Source organism: Molothrus aeneus, chromosome 12, assembly GCF_037042795.1.
Source record: "Molothrus aeneus isolate 106 chromosome 12, BPBGC_Maene_1.0, whole genome shotgun sequence".
NCBI classification, from domain to species: domain Eukaryota; kingdom Metazoa; phylum Chordata; class Aves; order Passeriformes; family Icteridae; genus Molothrus; species Molothrus aeneus.
The window spans coordinates 17,561,485-17,585,815 of NC_089657.1; the positions used below are offsets into that span (position 1 = coordinate 17,561,485).

The 24,331-nt window shown below is 46.6% G+C and overlaps 1 protein-coding gene and 1 non-coding gene across 3 annotated transcripts in view; both read left to right on the plus strand.

Moving 5' to 3' along the window:
* The first annotated feature begins 5,716 nt into the window (after positions 1-5,716).
* IARS1 (isoleucyl-tRNA synthetase 1) overlaps positions 5,717-24,331 on the plus strand; it is a 94,092-nt gene continuing 75,477 nt past the window's right edge. For both annotated transcript variants that reach the window (XM_066557992.1, XM_066557991.1), the window contains exons 1-7: positions 5,717-5,754; positions 7,418-7,505; positions 10,243-10,362; positions 10,846-11,002; positions 11,451-11,570; positions 14,312-14,394; positions 22,351-22,468. In XM_066557992.1, coding sequence (XP_066414089.1) covers positions 10,244-10,362; positions 10,846-11,002; positions 11,451-11,570; positions 14,312-14,394; positions 22,351-22,468 — 597 coding nt within the window. In that variant the 5' untranslated portion in view covers positions 5,717-5,754; positions 7,418-7,505; position 10,243. The remainder of the gene's footprint in view (positions 5,755-7,417; positions 7,506-10,242; positions 10,363-10,845; positions 11,003-11,450; positions 11,571-14,311; positions 14,395-22,350; positions 22,469-24,331) is intronic.
* On the plus strand, positions 8,069-8,200 carry LOC136561917 (small nucleolar RNA SNORA84). Its single transcript, XR_010784432.1, has one exon. It is a non-coding gene; the product is annotated as a small nucleolar RNA SNORA84 (small nucleolar RNA).

Sequence of the window (24,331 nt, forward strand, 5' to 3'; positions counted from 1 at the left end):
AATGGATCATTGATGGCAAGTCTCTGTCTGGTGCAGAGAACACAGGGCTCCCTTCCCCAGTGGAAAATCTCTGTAATTCTGTCAGGCTCTGTGTGACGTGTAATTATGGCCCTGTTAATTAATTTACACTCCTGCTTTACTTTGCTTGTGTCCAAGCACATCCATATTATGATGCAAATTCAGCAGCAGCACGAAGGCCGAGTTCCAAGTGTTCCTAAGGGAGTTTTTGTCATACTTGTTCAAATCACGAGTCAGGGAAAAAAAGAAAACATGCATTCAAACCATTAATTTAACATGTTAGTGCAGATCTGGATTCATTAACAAAATACAAACTTGCTGATGACCAAACTGGTGCAAACTTAGGTTTCATTTACCCGTGTGAGAGGTTTATTTCTCCCTGTGCCTCTCCTGGAAGTTCCCATGGAGTGAAATTCCCAGAATAAGCATGGCTGTAATGCAACCCTGCATCAAACAAACTGCAGTTTGTATGCATAGACCACTTGGCTAATTCCAAAGTAAATAAACATGATGTTGGTCTTAATGTGTTCAGCAGCTTTGTTTCTTAAGAAGGGTGAAGAAAATTGTGTCTTTGGACATTTCCTTCCATAGGATTACAACTGAGGTACTAGAAATGTTGAATATTTTGTCTTAAAATAGTTTATTTTGTAAGGATAACAGTTAACTCCTGTCTCTGTGTCTGTAATGGCAAGAAACATCCCACAGAACACCAGAATGGTTTGGGTTGGAAGGATCATCCAGTTCCAACCCCCTGCCATGGGCAGGGACACCTTTATCTGCAAATTCATCTTCCATTTGTCCTTCTGGCACACTGTGATTTCACCGTGTCTGCAGTGGGGGAAAGCACAAGGTCCTGACAGGGAGCCGAGGGAGGCACCATGAGAAATGATGGCCCCGCATCTCCTGTTTCAGACCTGTTAAAACAATGTCCCTCCCTTCTCCCCTGGCAACAAGTTCCAGGAATGTTCCAGCTACCTGCTGTAATTTTTAACCGTTTGTAGTGGAATTGATGCCTCCTCGTTCCTTTCTCCGGGAGTTGGTGAGTTTAATGTCGATCAGATCTGCTCCCTGCACGGTACTTAAACTAAATCCTAACTGCCTGTGGCCAAGTTGTTTCAGCTGGTGGCCCTTTAAACCTCTTTCTAGACATTCCTCCCTCTGCTGCAGTTGGTAAAACAGAAATAAACCTGCTCTCCGGAGCACGGGCAGCCATGGAAGCTCCGGCCAAAGCGCCCCCAGCGAGGGAGGGTCAATAAAGACCTGCAGGGCCGATCCGTGGCTCTAGTGTTTCCCTTCCCGCTGTGCCCGCACCGGGCCGGGCCGGGCCGGGGGGCCGGGCAGGGCTCCCGCTCGGAGCTGCGGAGTTTCGAGCTGCTGTCGCTCTGTCCTGCCGCTCCCCCGGGTCCGTGTGTCAAGGGCCGCTTCCTCGGCCGCCCTCCGCGATAATTAAACGACTTTGCCGTCGTAAACCAGAATCGGGGCGAGTGCCAGAGAGGCGTGAAACTTTTCCGCCGTGACTTTGGCCGTCACCGCCCCCGTGCCCGGTCCCTGCCCGTCCCGTCCCTCCCTGCCGGTCTCTGCACTGCCCCCGACGGCGGCTCTGGCTGTCCCTGCGGTCCCCCCGCTCCCCCCGCAAAACCCATAAACCGCGATCCGCTTTGATGTCGCCTTCAGAAAAGTTCACTTTATTTACAAGGGGGGCTCCCCCCTGTTTACACACGCCCATTTGTAAAATTAGCCAACCCCCCTGACAAAAACGCAAAGGAATGGCAGAGAAATAAATAAACCTCTCCCCCCACTCCGAGGCGGAAAGGCTCCAAGCCAGCGGGGTTCTGCTCCCCCCCGGCCCGGGGCTCAGGCGATCCTGCTGCAGAACTCGTCGAAGTCCCTCTCCATGAAGAGCTCGCTCTCGATCACATCGTCCTCCGAGGGGAAGTACTGCTGGCTCTCCTCCTGCGGGGAACCCGCGGCCGCACCGGCCCCGGCCCGGGCGGGCGGGGAACGGGCGGCGGCTCCGGGCTCCCCCGCGCACTCCATCAGCGCCCCACGGGCGTTCTCCAGCACCCCCAGGTACGAGTCCATGTCCAGCGGGTCCATCTCGCAGTCCGACCCGCCGCTCTCGGTGCCCACCGAGTCGGAGCGCAGGTGCATGAGCTGGTACTTCTCCCGCATCAGGAACTGGTTGGTGTTGCGGGGCGCCCGCATGCCCGGCGCCCGCCGGCCCAGCACATTGACGGGCCGCAGGGAGAGCAGCACCCGCGGCCGCGCCGGGCGGTGGCAGCGGCGGAAGACGCGGCAGTGCTGCTGCTGCAGCTGCTGGTGCTGGTAGTGCTGGAAGTGGCTGTGCGTGCGGCTGCCCAGCAGCTTCCGCGCCCCGCCGGGGACCCTCCCGCGCCGCCCGGGCGGACAACGGGAGCGGCTGCCGCCCCGCCAGGGCTCGCCGCCCTTCAGCGGCGTCGGGGAGGCGCCCCCCGGCACCCCCTCGCCGCGGGCGGGCTCCCAGGGCGGGCACACGATGAACTCCGCGCGTCGCAGCATCGCGGCCCCCCGGCCTCTCACATGCTCCGAGCCGCCGGGACGCCCCCGCCGCGCTGCTCCTGCGCCGTCGCCTCTCCGGCGCGTCCTCCGCTTCTCTCCGGGCTGAGCGGCCGCTTCCCAAGAGCCCTGCGGGGGCCTCTGCGGGCGCCTCTACCTTTTCACGATCCGCTCTGTTTTTTTCTTGAGCGGAGCCCGTTGGCAGCGCATAGCCTGGCTGAACGGCTGCGGGCTGCGGGGCAGCTTGACGGGTTCCAAGCCGCCTCTTCGGAGATGGTCTCGCCTACTCCCCGGCCGGGCGCTGCCGGGCTGTCAGCGCTGCGCCGGGCACGGCGGGCCGGGGCAGGGCCCGGGAGCGAAGCGAGCGAGGGGAGGGGAAGGCGCCGAGGCTCAGGGACCGCACAGGGAGCGCGCGCACCGCCCGCCGCCCCGCGCCCACTGCCGACGCGCTCCCGCGCAGCCCTTATTTATCACCTCCGGCGCAGTCCAACTGCCGCCGCGCCGCGGGGGGAGCCGGGACGGCACAGCCCCTCCTAAGCCGGCCGGTCCTCGCCAAACTTAGCCCTCCGCGCCCGGGGAGCGCGGGGGCTCTGCGTCACCGCAGCCCGCACGCTCGTATCTCCCGTGTTATCCCGGGTTATCCCGGGATCTCTTCCCCCTTGGGCGCGTTTGGCTTGGCTCAGAGCTGCGGGCGCATTTTGTTCACACCCTATTCACGAAGGCCGTTTACGCTCAGCTCCCCGCGCGAGCATCGTTGCCCGCCCGCCCCTTGCAGCAGCGCCACGCAAACCGCGTATGGCACCCTTCCCTTGCAGCGGCGCTACGCCAACCGCTACGCAAACCGCGTACAGCGCCCGTGAGGGGCGCTCGGGTGGGGTGGGAGGGTGGCGGTGAAATGGCCGCGGGGGTAGCGGGGAGGGAGAAGGGGCGGCCTGAGGCCGGCGCTGGAGAAGCCGCGGCGCTCAGTGCCGGTGCCCGCGGCCGCCCTTTCTCTGTAGCTCCAGGCTGCGGCCGGCGCCACGGGCGGGCAGCGGTGACCTTCCCGCGGGTCCCACAAAATGGTGCCCGCGCCTTCCCCCTCAGCCGCTTCACGCCAGGGCAGTCCCCTCCTGAGGCTTTACATTTTTTTTTTCTCTTCCCTTTAACCTCTCTGGCTGAATCGGTGCTTTTTCATCTGTCTAGAGTGAAAAACGAGAGCAGAGACATTCATTCTTGTTATTTGGGGAATGTCCCAGTTACTTGTGCTGGGCCTTGGTCCCTCTACCACAAATTTCCTCTGATTTTCCAATCTGTTGGGTGGCATTTTTCTGCCCTGTATGTAACTAATCGGACAGTGTTCACCCTCTCCCCACTCCCTCCCAATCTGTTCATGGAAAACAAGCTCAGTGTTGCCCAAAGGCTCCCAAATAAAGGCTGTGCATGAACTCCGTGGGCAGCAACTCCCGTGCAGGTAACATTTTATTACAATTTAACAGTGAAGGGCAAAGAAGTGCAAAATATACTGAGGGAGACAAGGTAAAAATCTGGATTTGGGCTAAGTACGGAATCAACGTTGCCAAAACCCAATTGCCCACGTTTGGCTGTTTTGCTGCTTTAGAGTTTGTATTTCTAAGCAGTGTTTGTTTCAAATTCCATTCAGGAATTATATGGTGTTCCATTTCAACTCAGCTGGTGTTATCACCTGTGTGTTTTACAAACTAAAGGCCAAAATGGAAGGGATTGGCACTGGAGCAAGCAGCAGCTGTCTAAAATGTGCAGCCTCTGAGATCTGTGGGCATGTCAGAGCAGGGGGAAGCTGCGGTGCTTTCAGAGTTCATGGGGATGTTTATAAAGGAATGCCACATCATGGGGTAGAATGCACATCCCGAGTTGTCTCAGGCTTTTTCACAGATGTATTAGGCAGCAGTGTGGCTTGAATAAACTTCTGCCACTCCAAACTCCCCTCCTGGATACAGAACATGCCAGAACTCTGTGTTTGTACAGGGGACTCTGCCCTGGCAACCACATGCACCCAGTCTCTCCTGTCTGGCTGGTCAGTCCAGCTCAGTCTGACCTCAGTTCCCATTTTCTCTTCTGTTTCTCTGAGTTTGGTGCAGATTGAGTCTGCATTTCTTTTAGCTGTTCTAGAAGGATGTAGGAAATTGTGTGTAGAAAGGAGCCTTGTGCTACTCTGTGCAGGAGAGAATTCAGTTAATGTGCCTCTCTTCACATCTGGATTATCTCTAATCCACACACTGACACTGCCCTGCACAGACCAGTGAATTCATCCTGTACCCAGTCCTGCAAATCAAAACCTAAAGCTTTTATTGAAACCTTTATTAGTACCTACATCTTTATGAGTAAATAAGTTTTTAGAGCAATTTGAAATCATTACTTGGTGGCAGCTGCACTGTTTGTGCCATTATTGACCTGGCCTTCATTCCCCAGGCTCTGTTCTGGGCAGGGTTCAGGTGTGCAGGCTGGGAATTCTCCTTCCCTCACCTTCCTGCCTCACTTCTATTTTTCCCGGTTGGGATCCTTTTCAAAGCTGTTTTCAGCACAAAAAGTGGAGGAAATGTTTTTTTGATGTATCATGAAATGTTTTGTAATTTCTCACTGGTTGCCAGCCAGCAATATTTTTTCAAACCGTTTTCTTTGACATGGGAGAACCCATCTACAAGTTCTGTTTTAAATTTTTTTAAGCAGCAAAGGAGGGACTTCTGTTGTAGCTACAGCCTTAAGAATTGATATTTTGAGATAGTTAAGAGTATCCCTTTAACGGAGGTAAGGTCGAGCTCCCTAGAGGAGTTCGGTAGAGGCCCTTGGTATCCAGTTACTGGGAGAAGCCCAGCGTCCTGCTCTCGGTGACTCAGAGCGGGGTGGGGTTTTCAGGACACCCAGCACAGCTCCTGCCGGGGTTTAGGCTCGGGTGCCCGGCGCACGGACCGAGCCCCTTTCACCGCCGCGCCGTGAGGGGAACTGTCGGCCACGCCCCGGCCGTTCGTCAGGACCCGGCCACGCCCCGCCCCGCCCCCTCAGGATTTTCCCGAGCTGCCTCGCACCGCCGTGACGGGCTGCCCTGGGTCAGCTCTCACCCAATGAGCGGCCGCCTTACAAAGCTCCTCTGTGCGTCCGCAAAGAGCCGCGCGCTGATTGGCCGTGGCGCCGGCGGCGCTTCCGGCCATGCTGCGCCGGGCGGTATTGCATCATGGCGGGACGGAGGTGAGCGGGGGGCCCGCCTGCAGCCTCGGCCCCTCACGGCCCCGCCGGCCGGGCTGAGCTCCGTGTGGGCGGCTCCGAGACACCAGGGTGGGGCTGCTCCAGCGCCGTGCCGGGGAGCGGCACCTTCAGGGTGTCCCGGGAGAGCGGCGGCTCCCGAGCCGGCAGTGCCGGTGCTGTCACCGCGGGAGCGGCTCCGGCCGGGCTGGCGGCTCCCTGCGGCCTTGGGCGTTGTTAGCTCGAGTTTTGCGTGTACAGCGTCCCGTTCATGTGCGTGTTTTACTGCCTGGGTGCTGTGCGGATTCTTTGCTTTTTCGGCAATTTAGGGGTTATTTATAGGAGGTACTTAGTAAAGGTTAGTCTGGTGTCTTATTGCAGGGCTTAATGCTTAGCAAGTCTTGGTTTCATTAGTTATTTGTATTGCAGGGCTCTATGCTTAGCAAGTCTTGGTTTCATTAGTTATTTGTACAAAGAATTTAAGGTCCCTTACAACGTGTAATGTGTCTTAAGCATTCCCTTCAGCATCCTGTTAACAGAGGGGTTGATGAATTCACCCTTATTATTGCTACAGCTGCGGTGATTTTGATATCTCCAGCAAACCTTGGCTTCCGCACCCCGGGAGCCTTTCAGAGACTTTAATTCGGTTTGGTGGTGACACGATTAGAAAGCAGCTGTCAGGTAATCGGGTCCAACAGAATTCAGCTGTCACATAAAAGCAGCGTTCAGTAACTCAGCTGACGCTGGTTTCTGAGTGTTTATTAAAAAGACGTAGTTCAAAGTTATTTCAAGATAACCTAGATTTCTTTTGTTCACACGATGTTACATTTTTAATCAAGGCTGCATGATGATAAGCATTTCCTAAGCCATCACAAGATACAGTGTAAAACTGGGCTCTTGCATACCATGAAGTTTTTGTATCTAAGGACAGCATTAATTGATGAGTGTGATTATTGCTTTAGCAATGTTTTAATTGGCCTTTCAGTGTTAAAGGCAATCCTTGCAGGGGGACAGCTGGGCTGGTGTTGCAGTTTTATTCCCTGTAAAGAGACACAAGATTTTCAGAAGCAATGTTTGTTCTGTAGTTCAGCATTCTGTTCCCATCCTTTTTTCCTTTTGTTTTAAACTTGGTTGTTTCCACCCCTTCTAGAAATTGAGAATTTTGATGATCAGGTGTAGACTGATGTTACCCGAGAACAGGACCTAAGAAGGCAGAAATGGGGGGCCAGGTGTGGAAAATATGGAAAATAGAGCATTGTTTAACTTTAGAGAAAGCAGCTGTAGGTGGAGAAAGAAAGCTCCTTGTCTTTGGAGGGAACTTTGGTCTCTTTTACAGAAAAGTTTGTGGGAGAAGGTGACTGGAACAAGAGTAAGAGACTGATGATAAACCCCTGGAAATCAGAAACCTTTTGTACACCTTTAGTTCATCCTGTGTTTTTATACTTACCATTTCTCAGTCAACAAAATGATTAATATCATGAAATCCACTTCGTTTTAATCATATATCTGATGTATGGAAAGTACAAAATTATTTCTCAAATGTGGGTTCACTTTATTCATAGTGGTGTTTTAATTGAATTTTTATTGTTTTTTTAAAAACTAATATTTTTAAAAAGTACATGGGAACTTGCTTTTATGGTATTAATGCATGTTTTTTTTTTTCTTGTAGATAAGAAGCCCAGCTTAAGTCTCTGCCTGCTGTAGCACAGTCTCCAAACTGACACCTTTGCTAGTGGATGTTGTTATCCTCTAGAAAAGTGAGTGTACTTAATAAAAACTTACTTAATGGTGCATTTTCTTTTACACTTCTTATCAGCAGTAAATGCACAGAGAACCCTTAGTGTGTTTACTGATCTCTGTTAATGTGAAGTGTTGTCTGAAAGTGGGGTTTTATTAGATGTGTTTATATAATTTCTGCAATATGATTTGTGATGTTTTTGCTCAGTCTGTGTTCAAAGTAATGAAGTTGTCCTTCATTATTTTGTGTTTGAAAATACCTAGATTGCTTATAATAAGCTTCTTGCTGTTCTGTAGAGATATTCACACCTCTATAGAATGATGTCTATAGAATGATTGTTAGATCTTGGCTTTTTTTCTCAGCTGAAGTTGAGCCATGGCAAGATTTTCAATGTGCTTTTTGCCTTTTAAGTCAGTCTGTTTTAAAATTCTGTTGAAAATCCTAAATTTCTATAAAATTCTGGTTTGTAACTTGGAAGATATAACCGGTAATGATGGTTGCACATGAATCCCCGGCAGTATTTACTCCCCCTGCTTCTGATGCAATAAAGTGGTGCTGTTGCTGAGGGTGTGGATGGTTTGTGCCCTGTGGTTGCTGGACACTGCTGTGCCTGTGCAGTGCTTCAGTTGGAGGATGGGCCCACAGTGACCCTGGGGCAACGCAGGGAGGCTGTGAGCCCTGAGCAGCCTCCTCAGCCCTGCCTCAGGCACAGCCCAAAGCAGCCTGCCTCTGCTTCCTGACAGCTGGCCAGGCTCCAAACACTTGGGAGTTACACTGATTATTTGGGAGTTACACTGATTATTTGGGAGTTACACTGATTTACACTGAGCTGGGGCTGAGCAGAACGTGCAGATCCTGGAGCTGTTGTATTTGAGTTCCCCTTAGACAAAGGAAGGAATGATGCATCTGACTCCATGTTCTCAGAAGGCTAATTTATTATTTTATGATTCTATATTATATTAAAGAATACTAAACTATACTATAGAATACAGAAAGGATACTTACAGAATGCTAAAAGATAATAATGAAAACTCCTGACTCTCTCCAGAGACCTGACACAGCTTGGCATTGATTGGTCATTAAGTCAAAATAATTCACACCAGAAACCAATGAAACAATCTCCAAACACATTCCAGATGAGCAAAATACAGGAGAATCAAATGAGATAATAATTGTTTCCCTTTTCTTTGAGGCTTCTCAGCTTCCCAGGAGAAAAATCCTGGGCAAAGGGATTTTTCAGAGGATGTGAATGTGACATGGAGCTGAGTAGAACATGCAGATCCTTAAACCTCAGGTCAGCTGGCTTGTGGGAGATAAAAGCTTTAAGCTGAATTCTTTTATCATTTCCATTGTCTCTGTGATCAAGTCACTGAGAAAGGACACAGCCTAATCAGTGCTTTGAGGCAGAATGGTGAAACCTCTCCTACAGGTTGTGTAGAGTAACTCACTGTGCTCAGGCTGGTTATTACCTTTTAAAATACATCCAGGCCATGTCCACATGTTCCTTGTCAGCCCCTGATTTCCCCTCCAAATGCTGTGTTGCCTGTGCACCAGGTTGTGGGATTCTCAATTATAATAATGTGATAAAGGATAATTTGGGTTTGTTAGTGGAGAGAATGATTTGTCATGAATACAAAAGTGGTGGAGTTGGTCTGTAGCACATTTTTTCATAGGGGTTCAAGCCTTGAGCTGGCAGTTTTTGTGGTGTTCTCGGTTCTGTTTAAGGAAATGTTTTAGAGTTTCAACTGTAACTGGAAGAATTGTCTTCATGCATTTGCCTTTGTTGCTGCTTTATGGTTAGTATTTACAAACCTGAGTAAATGCCAAGACTCAGGCCTTGTGCTGTTACTTGTCATTCTCTAATGCTGAGTGAAGCTCAAAGCTGTAGTAGCTACTTCTGGTGTAAGGGTGCTCAGGAGCAGCAGCACTGAAGTGAGGGGTGGAAGAACCCTTTTATCTTCTAACATCATCTGTTACAACCTTCATAACCAATTTTCTCCTGTTAGGGAGCTGCTGTCTTAAAACACCTCAGAGCTTTGTTTTGTTCTTGCTCTGTGGCATTTTATTGGAATCTGACCCCTTTCTATCTCCTAGCAGCTCTGGAACCAGGCACCTGCTGTGTGTTCCTAATTATGTTGAGAATTGCTCTTCCCTGTGTAGCTTGTACAGCATGGAAGTGGCCTGTACAAGTTTTAATGTACTTATAAAACTCATGTTCATCTTTGCAGTTTTTCAACAGTGCTCTCTGCAGCCTGGCTGCTTTTAGGGGCATCTGAGATTGCTGGCACAGCCTGATGGAAAATGTTCTTTTAAGCATCTCAACAGTTTGTGAATAGATGTACAGGGCGAAGTTGCTCCTTCTTCAGTAGTTTAAAGTGAAACTCTCTGATACAAACTGGTGCTGAAGGGTCAGTTTGAACTCAGAAGCTTTTCCTGAAGAAAAAAAACCTTGTAACCAAAACATAATTTACCCTTTGACTGTTTTCCCTGGGAAACAGAAATAAAAACATGATAAAAAAGGGAACAATCATAGTTGAATGAATGGAAAATCCTTTTCCTGTTCCAAAACTTTGGTGTGAGTCAGTCAAAATTAGGCTTTTTTTTTTAGAATGGAGTGCTTGCTTCCATGCCTGCAATGAATCAAACTCTTTGGATTGGTGATAGGGATTTGAAAGATAAAAGTTGTATTTGTGGAGTTATTTTTTCTCACTTCTGTTCAATATGTATTTTTCTCTTATTGATCCTTCTTGGGAAAGAATGGTTCAACAAGTTCCAGAAAACATAAATTTTCCAAATGAGGAAGAGAAGATATTGACGCTCTGGAAAAATCTAAATTGTTTCAAGGAATGCCTGAAGCAATCAAAGAACAGACCTAGGTAAGAATCTGTTAAAAGCTGTAGCAATTGTGTGTGGCAGTGCAGGGTTGCCTTGGCTGTAATTACTCTTTGTTTTTCCTTGGATCTGTCAACAGCAGCTGCTCCCTTTGCCAGCAGCAGGCCTGGCCCATGCTGCTGTTCCTTTATATTTCACTTGGGGAAGAATCAGCAGTGCTCAAACAGTTGTAATAAACCTGTAATTTCCTGCCTGGTGGGTTTGTAAGAGAAATGGGGAGGTAAGCAAAGAGCTCTTCCCACTGTGCTGGGTGTGCCATGGGAGTGCTGCTAGAACTGGCAGTGGTGGGAGCAGAACAGGCTGGAATGTTCCCTGCAGTGCCACTGCCAGCCCTGTGCTGACTGATGGTGGAAGAGGAAGGAATGGACATTTTCCAAGTGAAACACAAGCAGTGGAAGCATGGAGTCACCCTGCCCCTGAGCCTGCTGCTCAGTCTTTGCTTTACTGAGGAATGTTTTGTGTTGTAGGTTCAACTTCTACGACGGCCCCCCGTTTGCCACAGGGCTCCCCCACTATGGCCACATTCTTGCAGGAACCATCAAAGACATTGTGACCAGATTTGCTCATCAGAGTGGTTTCCATGTTGAGAGAAGGTTTGGTTGGGATTGCCACGGCTTGCCTGTGGTATGTGTCATGAATTTACCTGCAGATACTTCTGGTGGTTCCTCTTTCCCTGTAGTTCCCTGCTTATCACTCATATTTCTGTTGCTTTTATACCTGATATTGTTGCTAAAAGAGAAATGGAAGTTCCTTGTCCAGTGTGTTTCTCTGGCTTTTGTGTGTGATGAGTTCAGGAGCTTCCTTCTGGTCATTGCTATGGACCTGTATTTGTTTGGTTCTTATTTCAGAAACTGGTTTTTGTTTATTTTTCTAAAGAAACTAAAGAAACAGTCACACCAGGGTGAGCCTTTGAAATCCCTGCCTAGTTCAGGTCCAGCTCCCATGAAATCCCAGGAGGTTAAAGGAGGCCCCTGAGCCTCATTAGAATGTACAGGACACATAAGGTATCCAGGGGACTCCTGAAAGCTTCTACTAAGAGGATGTTTTGTTTGATTGTTTTCCATGCTCCCAGGAATATGAGATTGACAAGACTTTGGGCATTAAAGGGCCAGAGGACGTGGCAAAGATGGGCATTGAAGCTTACAACAAGGAGTGCAGAGGGATTGTCATGAGATATGCCAAGGAGTGGGAGGTGAGTGGAGGCCCAGTCCACGCTCTGCTGAGCATTTCTAAATGTCTTTGTGCAGAAGTGTTTCAGGTGGGGGGACTTCATCCTTTTCTCTGATTGTATGCATTAATCTCATGTCTTCAAGCTCCTGTGTTTCTCCCCTGTGGTCCTGAAAGGGAACTAAAAGAGCCCCTTTGTGCCTTGGAACAGACACTGCTGTGCTGTCAAGAGAAGGTTACTTGCAGATTACCTGGAGCTCAAAGTGTCTGATGAGTTACACTGAACAAATAACAGATCTGTTGAGCATTGTCTCTTTCTTTGTGTCTTCTCTTTTATAGGAAATGAAAGGATCTGTTTGGTTTTCTAATGGAGCCATTAAAGAAAATAAGGGTTAACCTCACTGCTTTTCTGCTCCTCCTTCCCCACTGTCTTTTCATTGCCAGAGTGCAGGGCTGCAGCTTGTATTTTTGGAAGAACAGAAATTCTCACATCTGGTTTTGTCACAAGAGGTGTGGGCAAACCCTCAGTCTTCCCGGAGAATATTGGTGTCAGCTTTTCATCCCAGGAATACAGGGAGAGTGTTGGTGTCTGCAAGTTTGAAGAATGGTAGTTCTCTAAAAAGATTTCCAATAAAGCTTTATCTTAACCATAATTTTTTTTTCCTAGGCAGAACAATCCTAATTATTTTAATTTTTTCCTCCTGCAAAGGCTCTTTTACTTCATCACACTCCTCTGCATGTTTCTAGTCCTGCTGTATTTCTTTTAATGGAATAGGAGTTTCTTACCTGAGTATCACTTGCCTCTTGCCCTTGGGACCATTCGGGAGCATGAAGACACCAGAGGTGCCTTGGGTAGAGTAACTGGGACCTAAACCTCAGTGAGTGGCTGGATGAAAAGCAGACAGTTTGTTTTTTTATCAAATGACACTCTGAAATGTTGTATTTCAAACCCATCATTGATAATTCTTTGTTGCTTTTAGAAATAAAAATAGCAAGATTCATTCTGGTTTGTTGTGGTGGTTTAACCCCAGCTGGCAGCCGAGTACCAACGAGTGGAGATAAGAACAGTTTAATTGAAACAAAATAAAATATTATAATGCTGTTAATGATAATAATAACAGTAAAAGAGGACAGAGGGAGGAATAAAAGCAAGGAAAACCAAGTGATGCCCAGTCTGGCTGCTGAGTGATGCCCAGACCAGTGATTCACAGCTCCTGGCCAAGTCCCCCCAGTTCTCTGCTGGGCACGATGTGCTGTGCTATGGAATGTCCCTGTGGCCAGTTGGGGTCAGCTGTCCTGGCTTTTCTTTGTCCTGGCTCTTCTCCCACCCAGCTCCTTGTGCAGCTCCTGCCTGGCACAGCCTGGGAAACTGAGAACTCCTTGCTTAGGGCAAGCCCAACTCAGCAGCACCTAAGCCAGCAGTGGGTTAACAACATGATTCCCATTCTAAATCCAGAACACAGCGCTGGACCAGCTATGAAGAAGAAAGTTAACTCTATCCCAGCCACACCTGGAACATTTGTGGTTCCTTTTCCATACCTTTTAACTTGCTGTGCTTCAGCAGCTGGCGTTTTTGCAGTGCTGGTTAGTGCAAGCACTTGATCTCTTGGGTGGTGAATGCATTTTGTATTTTGTTTTGTTCATAAACTTGTGCATGTATGTGTGTATTTTAGATGACAAATAAGAATAATTAAATTTGTTTAAATTCAAATATTTTGGAATAGTGCTGGGAGAGGAATTACCAACATTCCTGTTGGATAGTGTTTGCCTGGAGTGGTTAGCAAATACTTGAGCCTTATGAAAAAATAGTAAAGGTTCCTTGGCTGTGTGAGATCTTACAATGCTGAGACCAGACATAATGCTCCAGCTTTGTGAATCCTTGTGCTAATCAGTCCTAGGCCATGGATCTTATTAGGGGAGTGTCAGAGTGGCTTAAAGGTCAGGATGGGAACTGATCCATGTCAGGAGCTCAGGTGTGGTATGAAAATGTAGAGGTGAGGGAATGAATGTTTTGTGTTCCCTTGGCTGGTTTGACATTCATTGTTAACGGTGTCAGGACAGGTGTCCCTGCCTTGGCTGGCTGCAGAGCTGGGGGCTTTGGGTGGCTGTGAAATCCCACTTGTCCCAGTGAATCCCACAGCTGGCTCATTCCTCATCGGTGTCTGAATGTGAGCATGACCTGTCCTCAGACAGGGGCTGGCACCTGTCCCTGCTGGGGCTCTGGGCAGGCATAGGAGGCAGCTGGCCCTGGGAGGGTTTGATAACTTGGCATGTATCAATTTCTCTCAGCATTGCTTTGTCTTCAAGTTACATCATGTTTGCATGGAACTGAAAGCTGATAGACTTCTGGGTTTTCACTGTCTCTGCAACAAGTAGTCTTAAAAATAGAAGTGTGACCACTGTCATGAAAAGCAATTTTCAGGCATTTGAACCTTGGCTGAACCTTGAGTGATCCACCATTTCTCTCTGATGAATGATCCAAGTGATCTACTGTTTTTGCTGTGTTGAACACATTTGCCTGTTGTGTGACCTTGGTTCTAAATAACCATGCTCGTGGTTTCATTCCTTCCTTATTTCTGCCTGTAGGAATACAATGTTTGGAACTATTATCAGGCTAAAATACTTTATAGATGTATTTCATTGAGTTGGGACAAACACTGCACTTAAAACCCAGCTGATTTTTATTCTACAGAATAAACATTGGCAATGTATTGTGATGATGCATTATTAAGATGCCTTTCAATCTGTGTTTTTGTGTCTTAACAGTTCAGTGTGACCAGATTAGGACGCTGGATTGACTTTGAAAATGACTATAAAACTCTTTACCCTGAGTTCATGGAGTCTGTGTGGTAAGTGAACACACCTTGCTTTGGGGATTTGAAATGTGAGAAAGGCTTCACTCATTGCAAACATGTCTTGGTCCATGTATCACTAGAACTGCTCAGAAAATGCCAAATGCAGATAAAACATCAGGCAGAGGAATTCAAGTGATGTGAAATCTCTTGATGTCCAAGTGGTGCAATGAATTGTCCCATTTTTTCCTTCTCCAGGATAGCAGGGCTTTGCAAAATAAAATGCACCAACACTGCCTTCAGAGAGCCCTGAAATCTGCTCCATGCCAGCTTCAAAGCAGTTCTGAAGATCTATTAATATGGTCCTTGCTTGGTTTAGGAAATTACATTCTAGCTCTGCATTCTGATGTTCTTCACACTGTCAGCTGTAAATGGCAAACTGTCCAAGCTCAGTTTAGCTCCAAGCCTCTTCTTCAAGCCTGATTTTAGAGGCTGTGAATCTGCTGGTATCTTTTTCTTGGCAGCACACTTTGACAACTGTCTTGGACTCCTGGTACAGAGCTTAATAAAATTTGGGTGTTTTGGCAATGTAATCAGGGTGCCTGTTGGGATTTTAAAAGACAAGACAAGCTACAAGCTTCCAGGTTAAGGATGAGCAGGTTGGTTTAACACAGTGAAGAAATGGCAGCTGTGAGTCCTTTGGGTGATAGAATGACAAGGGGAATTTGACATTCATTGAAAAGCAAATTATGTGCATAATGAGGTATTGAATATTTGGTAATATTAGCATTACTAATCAGCTTTAATTGTGTAGTTTCATAAAGTTCTGCCACTGGATTGACAGACCTTTTAGATGTCCCTGCAGCCACTGCAGAGGGCTGAAGTGCCAGTGAGATTTCAGTGGAGAGATGGTGGGAAGGCAGCAGATGTTTAACTCACTCAGCTGAAGAAACCCTGCATAATTATAAAGCCAAAACTGACAAGAAACCTTCATTTTGTAAATTACAGAAATACTTAGTGGCACCTCAAATCCTGTTGAACTGGCAGCTGAAAAACCAAACCTGCCTTGAGCTACTTGCAGGGCCTCTCAGCAGCCCAAGCCTTTTTTTGGTGCTTTGTTTCTCCCACCACCTCTTCACAAGGCAGTTTCTGCTCTTTGACCTGTGCTACAGAGATCACCTCCTCTAATGCCTGCTTTGATATAAACTCTAAATTATATTGGATCTGGAAACTCACTGAGATTTCAGGAAGCATGTAGGCAGACAGCCTTTTAATTTTGTACTTCTTTTGCTTCCTGATACTGTTAAATTTCTGTTAAATCCTGTAATGAAACATTTTCTGTTTTTAAAAATTGGGGTTTTTTTTTGGAGAGTCTCCTTCATGGGACTGTCTCAGGGCTGAAGGAGATGATGCTTAAAGAGAGCTCTGTCACTGCACTTAGAGTGGTGCTTTTGGCAGGGTAATGCCCAATTTCCTAAAAATTAAATAAATTGGATGGTTAGCCAGGCAATCATCAGACCCACAAGGTGTTACTGAAGTTACTTTGCATGTCCCTCAGGAGTGTTAATTTGACTTACAGGTTCTAGCATGCTTCTCTTACAATTTATTCAATTTTTTCCTGAGCTCCTTTTGAAATCCTTTAAAAAAGTTTTAAAATTTAGTGTCCAGCTATGTACAAAGGAGAAACTGCAGCTTAATTTCTGCATTGGCTACCCTGGAGACCATATTGGCCTGTCCAGTGGTTTGACCTTGTTTTTGTTCTGTCTGTGGGAGTACAATGCTGATTTTAGGTCCAGAAAAAATAACCTGGTTATAAAAATGGGAGTGGGCATGGCATCTGTAGGTTTTGTGGTTAAAATATGGCGAGGAGTTTCTCTTTAGTCATATAATCAGCTAAACCAGTCTGTTTAGGTTGGTTTTTTTCTGGTCTGTAGCTTTTCCTGCAGCTCTGGAGTAGCCTCAGCTGGAATTTCTTTGTGACATGTGGTGTTTTTTTCCTTGTTTCTGTTGAGTTCAGTGAGATAATCTAATACTTGTAATAAATGTTGTTTTTAGTGGTGGCTGATTTGATCCAAATCATTTCAATTTGGAGTATTTAGGACTCAGACACCAAATACATCTGTTGTACAGTATCTCTACCAAACAATATTAATAAGCTCAGAATGCTAGAGAGCTTTTCTTTTTTATCTTTATAATTAGTCTGGTGGAAATGACTACTTTGTTGGCATTTTGATGCTGTCATATGATGACTGACTAAACTGAATTGTTAGCCTGCTAAATTTTGACTTACAACAAAACATTCACTGGTAGAATTGTGGTATCCTGGCAGGAATTTTCAGGGGAGGATTGGAAGTTGGTGTCAGTGAGAGGTGATACTGCACTGCTTTTGCATGTTAAGATCCAGTCAGCTGTGCACATATTGAATAATTTAAATAGAATTAGAACTTAAAAGTTCTGTACAATTTGTCCTGCAGCCAGCTTGGATCTCAATTAAGAGGTGCCCTTCACTGGGGCAGTGCAGTGAGTGATGTGCTTGAGCTGCCATGGCACAAACATGGAATATTGCCTTTTTTTGTACAGCCACAAGGCCCATCCAGTGAAATGGAGAGGAGTTTGATGGGAGCTTCAACTTCTTCCTGAGGTGGTCTGAAAGAAACCTTTGGGAGCTGGAATAACCATAAATGATTGTTCTCAGTGCTGAGCTGTTGCACAGGTGTGGGCTGGCTGTGGGTTCATCCTGGGGAGCAGCCCAGGTGGGATCAGGGGATGTTCTGCATTCCCAGGTGATGCCAGGGCTTTTCATCTCCTCCTGCTCCTCGGAAGGGGTGGCTCGAGCAGATTCCTGTCACCATCTAGTGCCCAAAGGAGCAACTGCGGGCTGAGCCTGGTAGAGACAGCCCTTGGTGACACAGCTCTGGGAGGAGCTGCCAGGGGGAGCTGGGCTCAGGCCCAGCACTCAGCACTAAACCAGAATGATCTCAGAGGCAGCAGATCTCTGAATAGAAATTCTCCCAATAGGTTTCTAGAAATAGAAATCCCTGTTGCATTCTGTGTGTTCCATGACTAATGATTCTCTAGAGAGATACTGGTGATAAGAAGTGTGCTTTGTCCATTTTTCTATGAGCTACTTGTATTTTTTTCCCTCATTCTTGTATTGCTTTTGTGCATTAAGTTCTCTAGTCCCCTTGTTGTTACCTTCTCACCATTCCAGTCTTGTTGTATCTCCTTACCTGTATTTTGGAGGAGGAAAACTGCAGTCCTATGGCTGACCTTTGGGAAAAATCTAGCATCAGTTGTAGATATTCAAATGTACTGTTATTCAGGTATTTTGCATTTCTGGCTTGATCCAGAAGCTCTCAACAAACACCCAGTTCTGAAGGTTCCAGCTTGGAGGGTAGACCTGGAACAGGATAATCTCTGTATGCCAGGATTTTAAAGCTTTCAGTGGTAGTTTAACACAGAATTTGACAACTTCTGTACTCAACAATTCCTAGGCCCTGGAACAAAGAAATATTTTTCCTGCCTTTCTTCAGGAGCTGTCCTTCCAAGCTGCTATTCTAAAGATAGGTTGTGTTGTTGGAATTCATGTTCCACTTAGCCTTATGCTTTTTCTGATTCACATCCAGTGTTTTTTGAGTACTTTTTTTTTTTTTTTTTGTCTCTAAGCATCTGTTTTTGCATGTTGCTTTCATTTTAATTTCCTCTTGTTTTTCCAAGTGTTGTCCATGAGTTGTAGGAAAACCTTTTCTTCAGGAGCTCTGCTTCCCATGGTGCTGTGAGGATGCAGTGTTTGCTGAACTTTAAAATGACAGGGCTTCTTACATAGTGTGTTGTTTGTGCCTGGATTTGTCTGGTAGGTCTACAGAGGTTATAAAATTGTCCTTTTATCTTGATGTGAACTGATGTGAGGTCACACAGCCAGAATTTTGTCCATTTACCTAAATTACCATGGATATGTTGAAATCATAGACCTCTGGATCCTGCTGTCCTAATGGCCACAGAACTGTTTATAGTTCCTGCTGTTTTTTCTTTAAAGAGTAAAAAAGGGGGAAAACCACTTTATATGTGTTTGAAAGTATATCTCAATGTTAGTTATGAGGTAGTTCTCTGGAAAGATTGGAGTTCTCAAACCCTTAGAAAACCCTCAGATACTGATCATTGCAAACAGAGCCCCTTGATCCCTCAAAGGAATGGATTAAGGGCTTGGGAAGCTCCAAGATCAAACCTTGTCTTTGATGTGAGCTGGATGTCGGTGTCTGAGAAGTGCAGCTTGCTTTGGGTACTGAGAGATGCTGATGTGGGTGCCAGGGGGGTTGCAGTGCTGCATTGACTGATTCAGTATCTTTTGGAAGCAAAAGCTCCCATTGCAGCAGTTTGGTTATATCCATGTGCTGTTTGTGTGCTGTGTGTGTGACTTGGATGAACAAATTCTGCAGGAAGGTTCTGGATTTTTGGGCATTCTGGGGAGAGCAAGGCTTTGTTATTTACTGGGCTCGAACCTCATGACCCTTCAGGAACAACAAACTCTTACCACTTTGGAAGTTAAACATTCCTTGCACCTTTAGGGACCAGATTCTCTCTTAACAAGGAGCTGAAATATGCATCTTGAATTTCACCTTTTCCCAAACTGCATTTTTCTTCAGTAAAGGTCTGAGTGCTGCTCCCACAGCCAAGAAGATGCAACTAAATTTATTTATGTGTGAGGAGAAGTGTAGCAGAATTAGAGGAACAGGATTTGATTTCTCATTTCTGTGAGTAAATGGTTTGTTTGTCACTAGAAAGGAGCTCTGTGGTTTCCTTAGATTATTATTTTTTTTCAGAAGGTACTGCATTTTCAATTTTGGCTTACAAACCTGGGTCCCTTTCTTGCAAAGTGTCAAAATTTTTCAAACATGAGGGTTAAACCATGTTTTGTGAGGTTATTGTCTAAAATATTGTGATGACTTTTTAATCAAAACATGATCTCCACCTGTCAGTGACTCTTACTGTTAGAACCATCTCATCTTTGGCAGGTGGGCTCTGCTGCAGGGAGCTCTTTGGGAATCATCTCTGCAGCTCTGCTGGTCACACACCAGCAGCTTTTTGTTAAGGAAACCATTTAGGTGCTTTTTTAAGATAACAAAAGAGCTTGTGTAGTGGTAATGAGGGCTATGGCATCAAACAGCAGTTTTGACTCAACTATAATTCTGTTTATTCTGCTGGAATGGCTGTGTGAGGGGACAGATTGTGACAAACTCCAAAGAGGGCAGGAGGGCTGGCGGAGCTCAGGGCAGGGCTGGCGGAGCTCAGGGCAGGGCTGGCGGAGCTCAGGGCAAGGCTGTGCTCAGGGCAGGGCTGGCGGAGCTCAGGGCAGGGCTAGCGGAGCTCAGGGCAGGGCTGGAGCTCAGGGCAGGGCTGGCGGAGCTCAGGGCAGGGCTGGCGGAGCTCAGGGCAGGGCTGGTGGAGCTCAGGGCAGGGCTGGTGGAGCTCAGGGCAGGGCTGGCGGAGCTCAGGGTAGGGATGGCGGAGCTCAGGGCAAGGCTGTGCTCAGGGCAGGGCTGGTGGAGCTCAGGGCAGGGCTGTGCTCAGGGCAAGGCTGTGCTCAGGGCAGGGCTGGCGGAGCTCAGGGCAAAGCTGTGCTCAGGGCAGGGCTGGCGGAGCTCAGGGTAGGGATGGAGCTCAGGGTAGGGATGGAGCTCAGGGCAGGGCTGGCGGAGCTCAGGGCAGGGATGGAGCTCAGGGTAGGGATGGAGCTCAGGGCAGGGCTGGCGGAGCTCAGGGCAGGGATGGAGCTCAGGGCAGGGCTGGCGGAGCTCAGGGCAGGGATTTCCTCTGAAGGCCACCCCTGCTCTGAGTGCACAGCTGGAGCCCGGGCTGTGCAGTGGGATGGGATTGCCACAGGAGGGAGATGCTGGCCTGCATTGGGAGCTTGGCAGCTCCACTAGTGCTCACCTTTCCTGAGCAGCTCCCTGAGTTTACAGTTATATTTACAGCTGAATTAAATATTCAGTGTTTCTCTGAGTAGTTTTTGTGTGCTGTTAGTAGGCAGTGTTCTATAGAAAGTCAAGTGGAGCCTTTTTCTATAGGTGTTTCAGTTACTGTTTTTGAAAGGCAAATAGAACACCTTCAGTAGGAATGCTGTCACTTGTCACAGGCTGCATTAATTATGCTCTGAGGGGGTAAGCATACATTTAAAGTTACTTTAACTCCCACAAAAACTTGTGCAGTTAGCCAGCTCAAATTTATATGCTGAAAGCTGGTGAAACTATATTCAGGATCATTTTTATAAAAGACTGATCTGGATTTATACAAGTCTAAGTTGATAAACTTACAATCTCCACTGTTAAATAGTCACTCGCTGCTATGTTTCAGGTTTGGGTTGAGGGTCAGGCAGCCACATCTTGCCTGTTGGTGACATTTCTTGGTTGAACAAGGTTTCTTTGGTGTTGTGTGTAAGGTAAGCACCTTTGCAGGAGTTCACAGCTCTGAGAGACTCCTGGGTTTGGCTCCTCTGTGGCAGAACTTGATGCTGCTGAAGGTCTCAGAGGCTTTTTCCATCTCAGACTTTGGATTATATAATTTTTCTGATGTTAATGAGCACTCATAGGAGAGTTTTGGACTTCTGCTGGAGGCCCATGGATGAATCTGATTGGACTGCACATCTTTTCTGTGTGACATTCTGTATTTGCTCCAGCTGCCTAATCTACAGTGTAATAATTATTCTGATTAAGGCATCACAGGACTTCCATGTCAGCAAGCCAGAGCATGTCTTTTGATACTCTTATTTTGAGCCACAGATAAAATCAGTGCAATAGTCTACTTGTGTTTTTTGTTGAAGATGATAATTTCAAGCATAGAGGACAAGACACTGACTGAAATACAGGTCCAGATTCTCAAGCTCAAAATGACAGCCTGCAGAAAGAAGTGCTGCTTGCCAGGACTGGGTTGGTTGCTTAGCAATGAGCTATTTATCTGCAAAGGGACCCAGAAAAGGGATCAGGATGGTTTGAAAACATAGTTTGAATAAAGGAGCTTTTAAAGTCAGCAGAGTTTAACAGTTTTGCTGTGAAATTCAAAACGAGGAGGCTCTGCAGCAGCTCTGATTTGTGAGTTGAAGCTGGCAGGATTATTTAAGGCTTGGCCTCTCCTGCCTTACAGCCTGCAGGCTGTGCCACTGAGTGTGCAAGTCAGCAAGATGGGAGAAGCTGATAAATGTTGATGATCCTTGAGGAAACCCTGGAGCATTCAGGGTTTCTCCATCACATGGACACCTTGAGTTGTTGTGTGAGGAGTTTCTCTTCCAACTTCCATTCACCTTGAGCATTGAGTCAATTTGTCACTTGCAATATTACGTGCTGTCTTGATTATTTCAAGAAAACATAAGGCTCCAGCTATGCTCCAGGCTGAACTGATGATTTCCTAAGCAGAGTTAGACCTTGGTGTGAGACTGACGTCTTGGTGAGGATCTGAGTTCAAAGTAGAAAGTTAAATTGCAGCACTGAGTTCATGGTTAACCTTGGCCTCCTGTGAAAATGCTCTCAGATGATCAGGATTTACTTGGGCTGGGTTGCAGGTGACTCTGATTTATATCTGAGTCTCTGCTGTAGCACTGGATGCTGCAGCAGAAAATGAAGATCATGTGAGAGGTGAGCAGCCATGTCACTACAGCTCTTCTCTAAGTTATGACTGATTTCAGCCTTGTTCAAATTTCAGGTGATTTTTGTATTCAGGAAATGTGAGAAGGGATTTAGATGGAACACAAATCCATATTGTGGTGAATCTCTGTGCTGTGCAGCCAGTGCATGGAATACCAAGCTGCTAGTACCAGCCAAAGCTAAAATCTGCCAGAAATGCAGTTGCCATCAGTTATCTCTCTGCCTTTTGACTTGCAAATACTGTCTTAAGTTTATGGTGGATTTTTTTAAAAAAGGAGTTACTCAGAAAGAAACTCCAGCTGGAGCAGAAATGCCATTTTACAGTTTATTGACTAAATGGGAAACACCAAGTCATTCCTTGTTCCTTGTGTACTTCCAGGTGGGTTTTCAAGCAGCTCTATGACAAAGGCCTGGTGTATAGAGGGGTTAAGGTCATGCCTTTTTCTACTGCATGCAACACCCCCCTGTCCAACTTTGAGTCCCATCAGAACTACAAGGTAAGCTGCAATCAGATTTCTCTATTTCCTTAGGTTTGAACTTGAAAAGCTTTAGTACTTTTCACTTGGTGGCACCTAAACATGTCATGACACTCCAAATGGGTGGTAAAATCTAGGTAAATAGGTTAATTTTGATCATATTTTGCTGTATTTGTTTGGATTACTTGACCTTAGACTTCTTCCTTGGTTACTACTTACCGATATTTAAAGTGCACATTTTTTTTTGTTGTGGTAAACTCCTCCCTCTCTGTGCTCTCAAGGCTTTATTGCAGTGGTGAATTTTCAGAGGAGAGCTGCAGGTGTCCCTGTCTGTGCACATCTGAAAAGAAGAGGGCCTTTGGCAGGGTTTGAATCTTCTGTGAGCAGCTTTGTAAGGAATGTCAGAGACTCTGAGCTGTAGGATAATGGTTCTTCTAAGAATCATTAATTTACATTGGGAAACACCAGAAAATGTTTGACCCAATATAATGCAGGATTTACTGTGGTTTATAAAATGTTTCTTTAAAAATATGTGGCAAGATGAAGCAAGTGCAGCTTCTCACAACAAACTCATGTTCATGTATGTGAGGGCAGAACTTGTGTCCCAATTTGCCAAATTCCACATTAGTTTTTAGATAGAGGTTTTGTATCCCCTCCAATCCTGACCCAGGCCTCCACATCCTTACATTGTAAATCTTCCACTTGCATTGTGAGAGCAGAGAGCTAGCACAGATTGTACATCTGCTCTCTATATCTTGGCCTAAAAGAGGCCAGTTTTCTGGCCAAAAATAGTGGTTTTAAAACAAATGTTTAAATAGACTTGGAGTACAATGCAGCCCACAGATACCAGAGAGATACCAGAGCTTTCAGTGTTGCTGAAGGGTATTTATACTGAAGAAAAAATGGTTTGTGATTTATGAAAGAGAGATTTGCAAAGAGATCTTTGTGACTGTCTGACAACTGAAATAATTATTTTTCTTGCCTTATTGGCTGCCATTTCACACAGGCTCAGATAAATGAGATTTCTTTAGAAAAAAAGACTATTTTGGAGGGTTTGTATGTGTGTGTATCTATGTTCTCTTTTCCCATAAAGCTTGAAGCTCTTTTCTCTTCTGGAGTCTTAATGAAATATTTAGATGCTGTTTCCTACTCTAGAACCAGAGGTGTGTGTGGGTGGGATGCTGCTCTGCCACGCCATGCAGAAATTACCTTTCTCATCTGCCACAAATGGTGTTTGGGAGTGGTGGGTCTGTGAGCTGACAGGATTTGTTGTTGGTGAGCACAGTCATTTCTGGGTGTGAGGCAGCTGTTGCCTTTCTCACAGTGGGAAGCAGCCTTTGGCTGCTGTTTGTGGATCCTCTGAGAGCTGGGACACACATCAGGAGCACAAGAAGCACCTTCTGAACCAGAGCTGGGTGTCCCAGGCACACCTGGGTTATCAATGCCAGCAGCTGGTACTGCATTAAACTGAGGAAATGGTGTCTGCAGGTGAAATTTTAACAGCTAAACCACTACACAACACATTACCTGCCAGCCTGGATGGTATTTTCAGGCTTTGCCAGTTGTTTTTATCTCCTTGGTGAGCTCAGTGAGGAGCCTGCGGCGCTGCCTCGCACTCGGTACCGCCCGAACCGAGGGCTCCATCTCTGCCTGCTATTGAGCCTGGGCCATGGCTTATGTAATGTTTGTGTTTTACTGTTGACTGCACCAGATGTTCACAGAAAATTCCCTCTGGAGCAGCCCTCAGCTCAGACATAAATAGCTGCCTGTCCCATGATGCCATTAAGTGTTCCATGATGCTGGGTGGAAAGCAGAGCCGTGGCCACAGGACTTATTTTAGGGCTGAGGGTCGCTGTGCATGGCACCCTCTGAGCTGGCACGTGG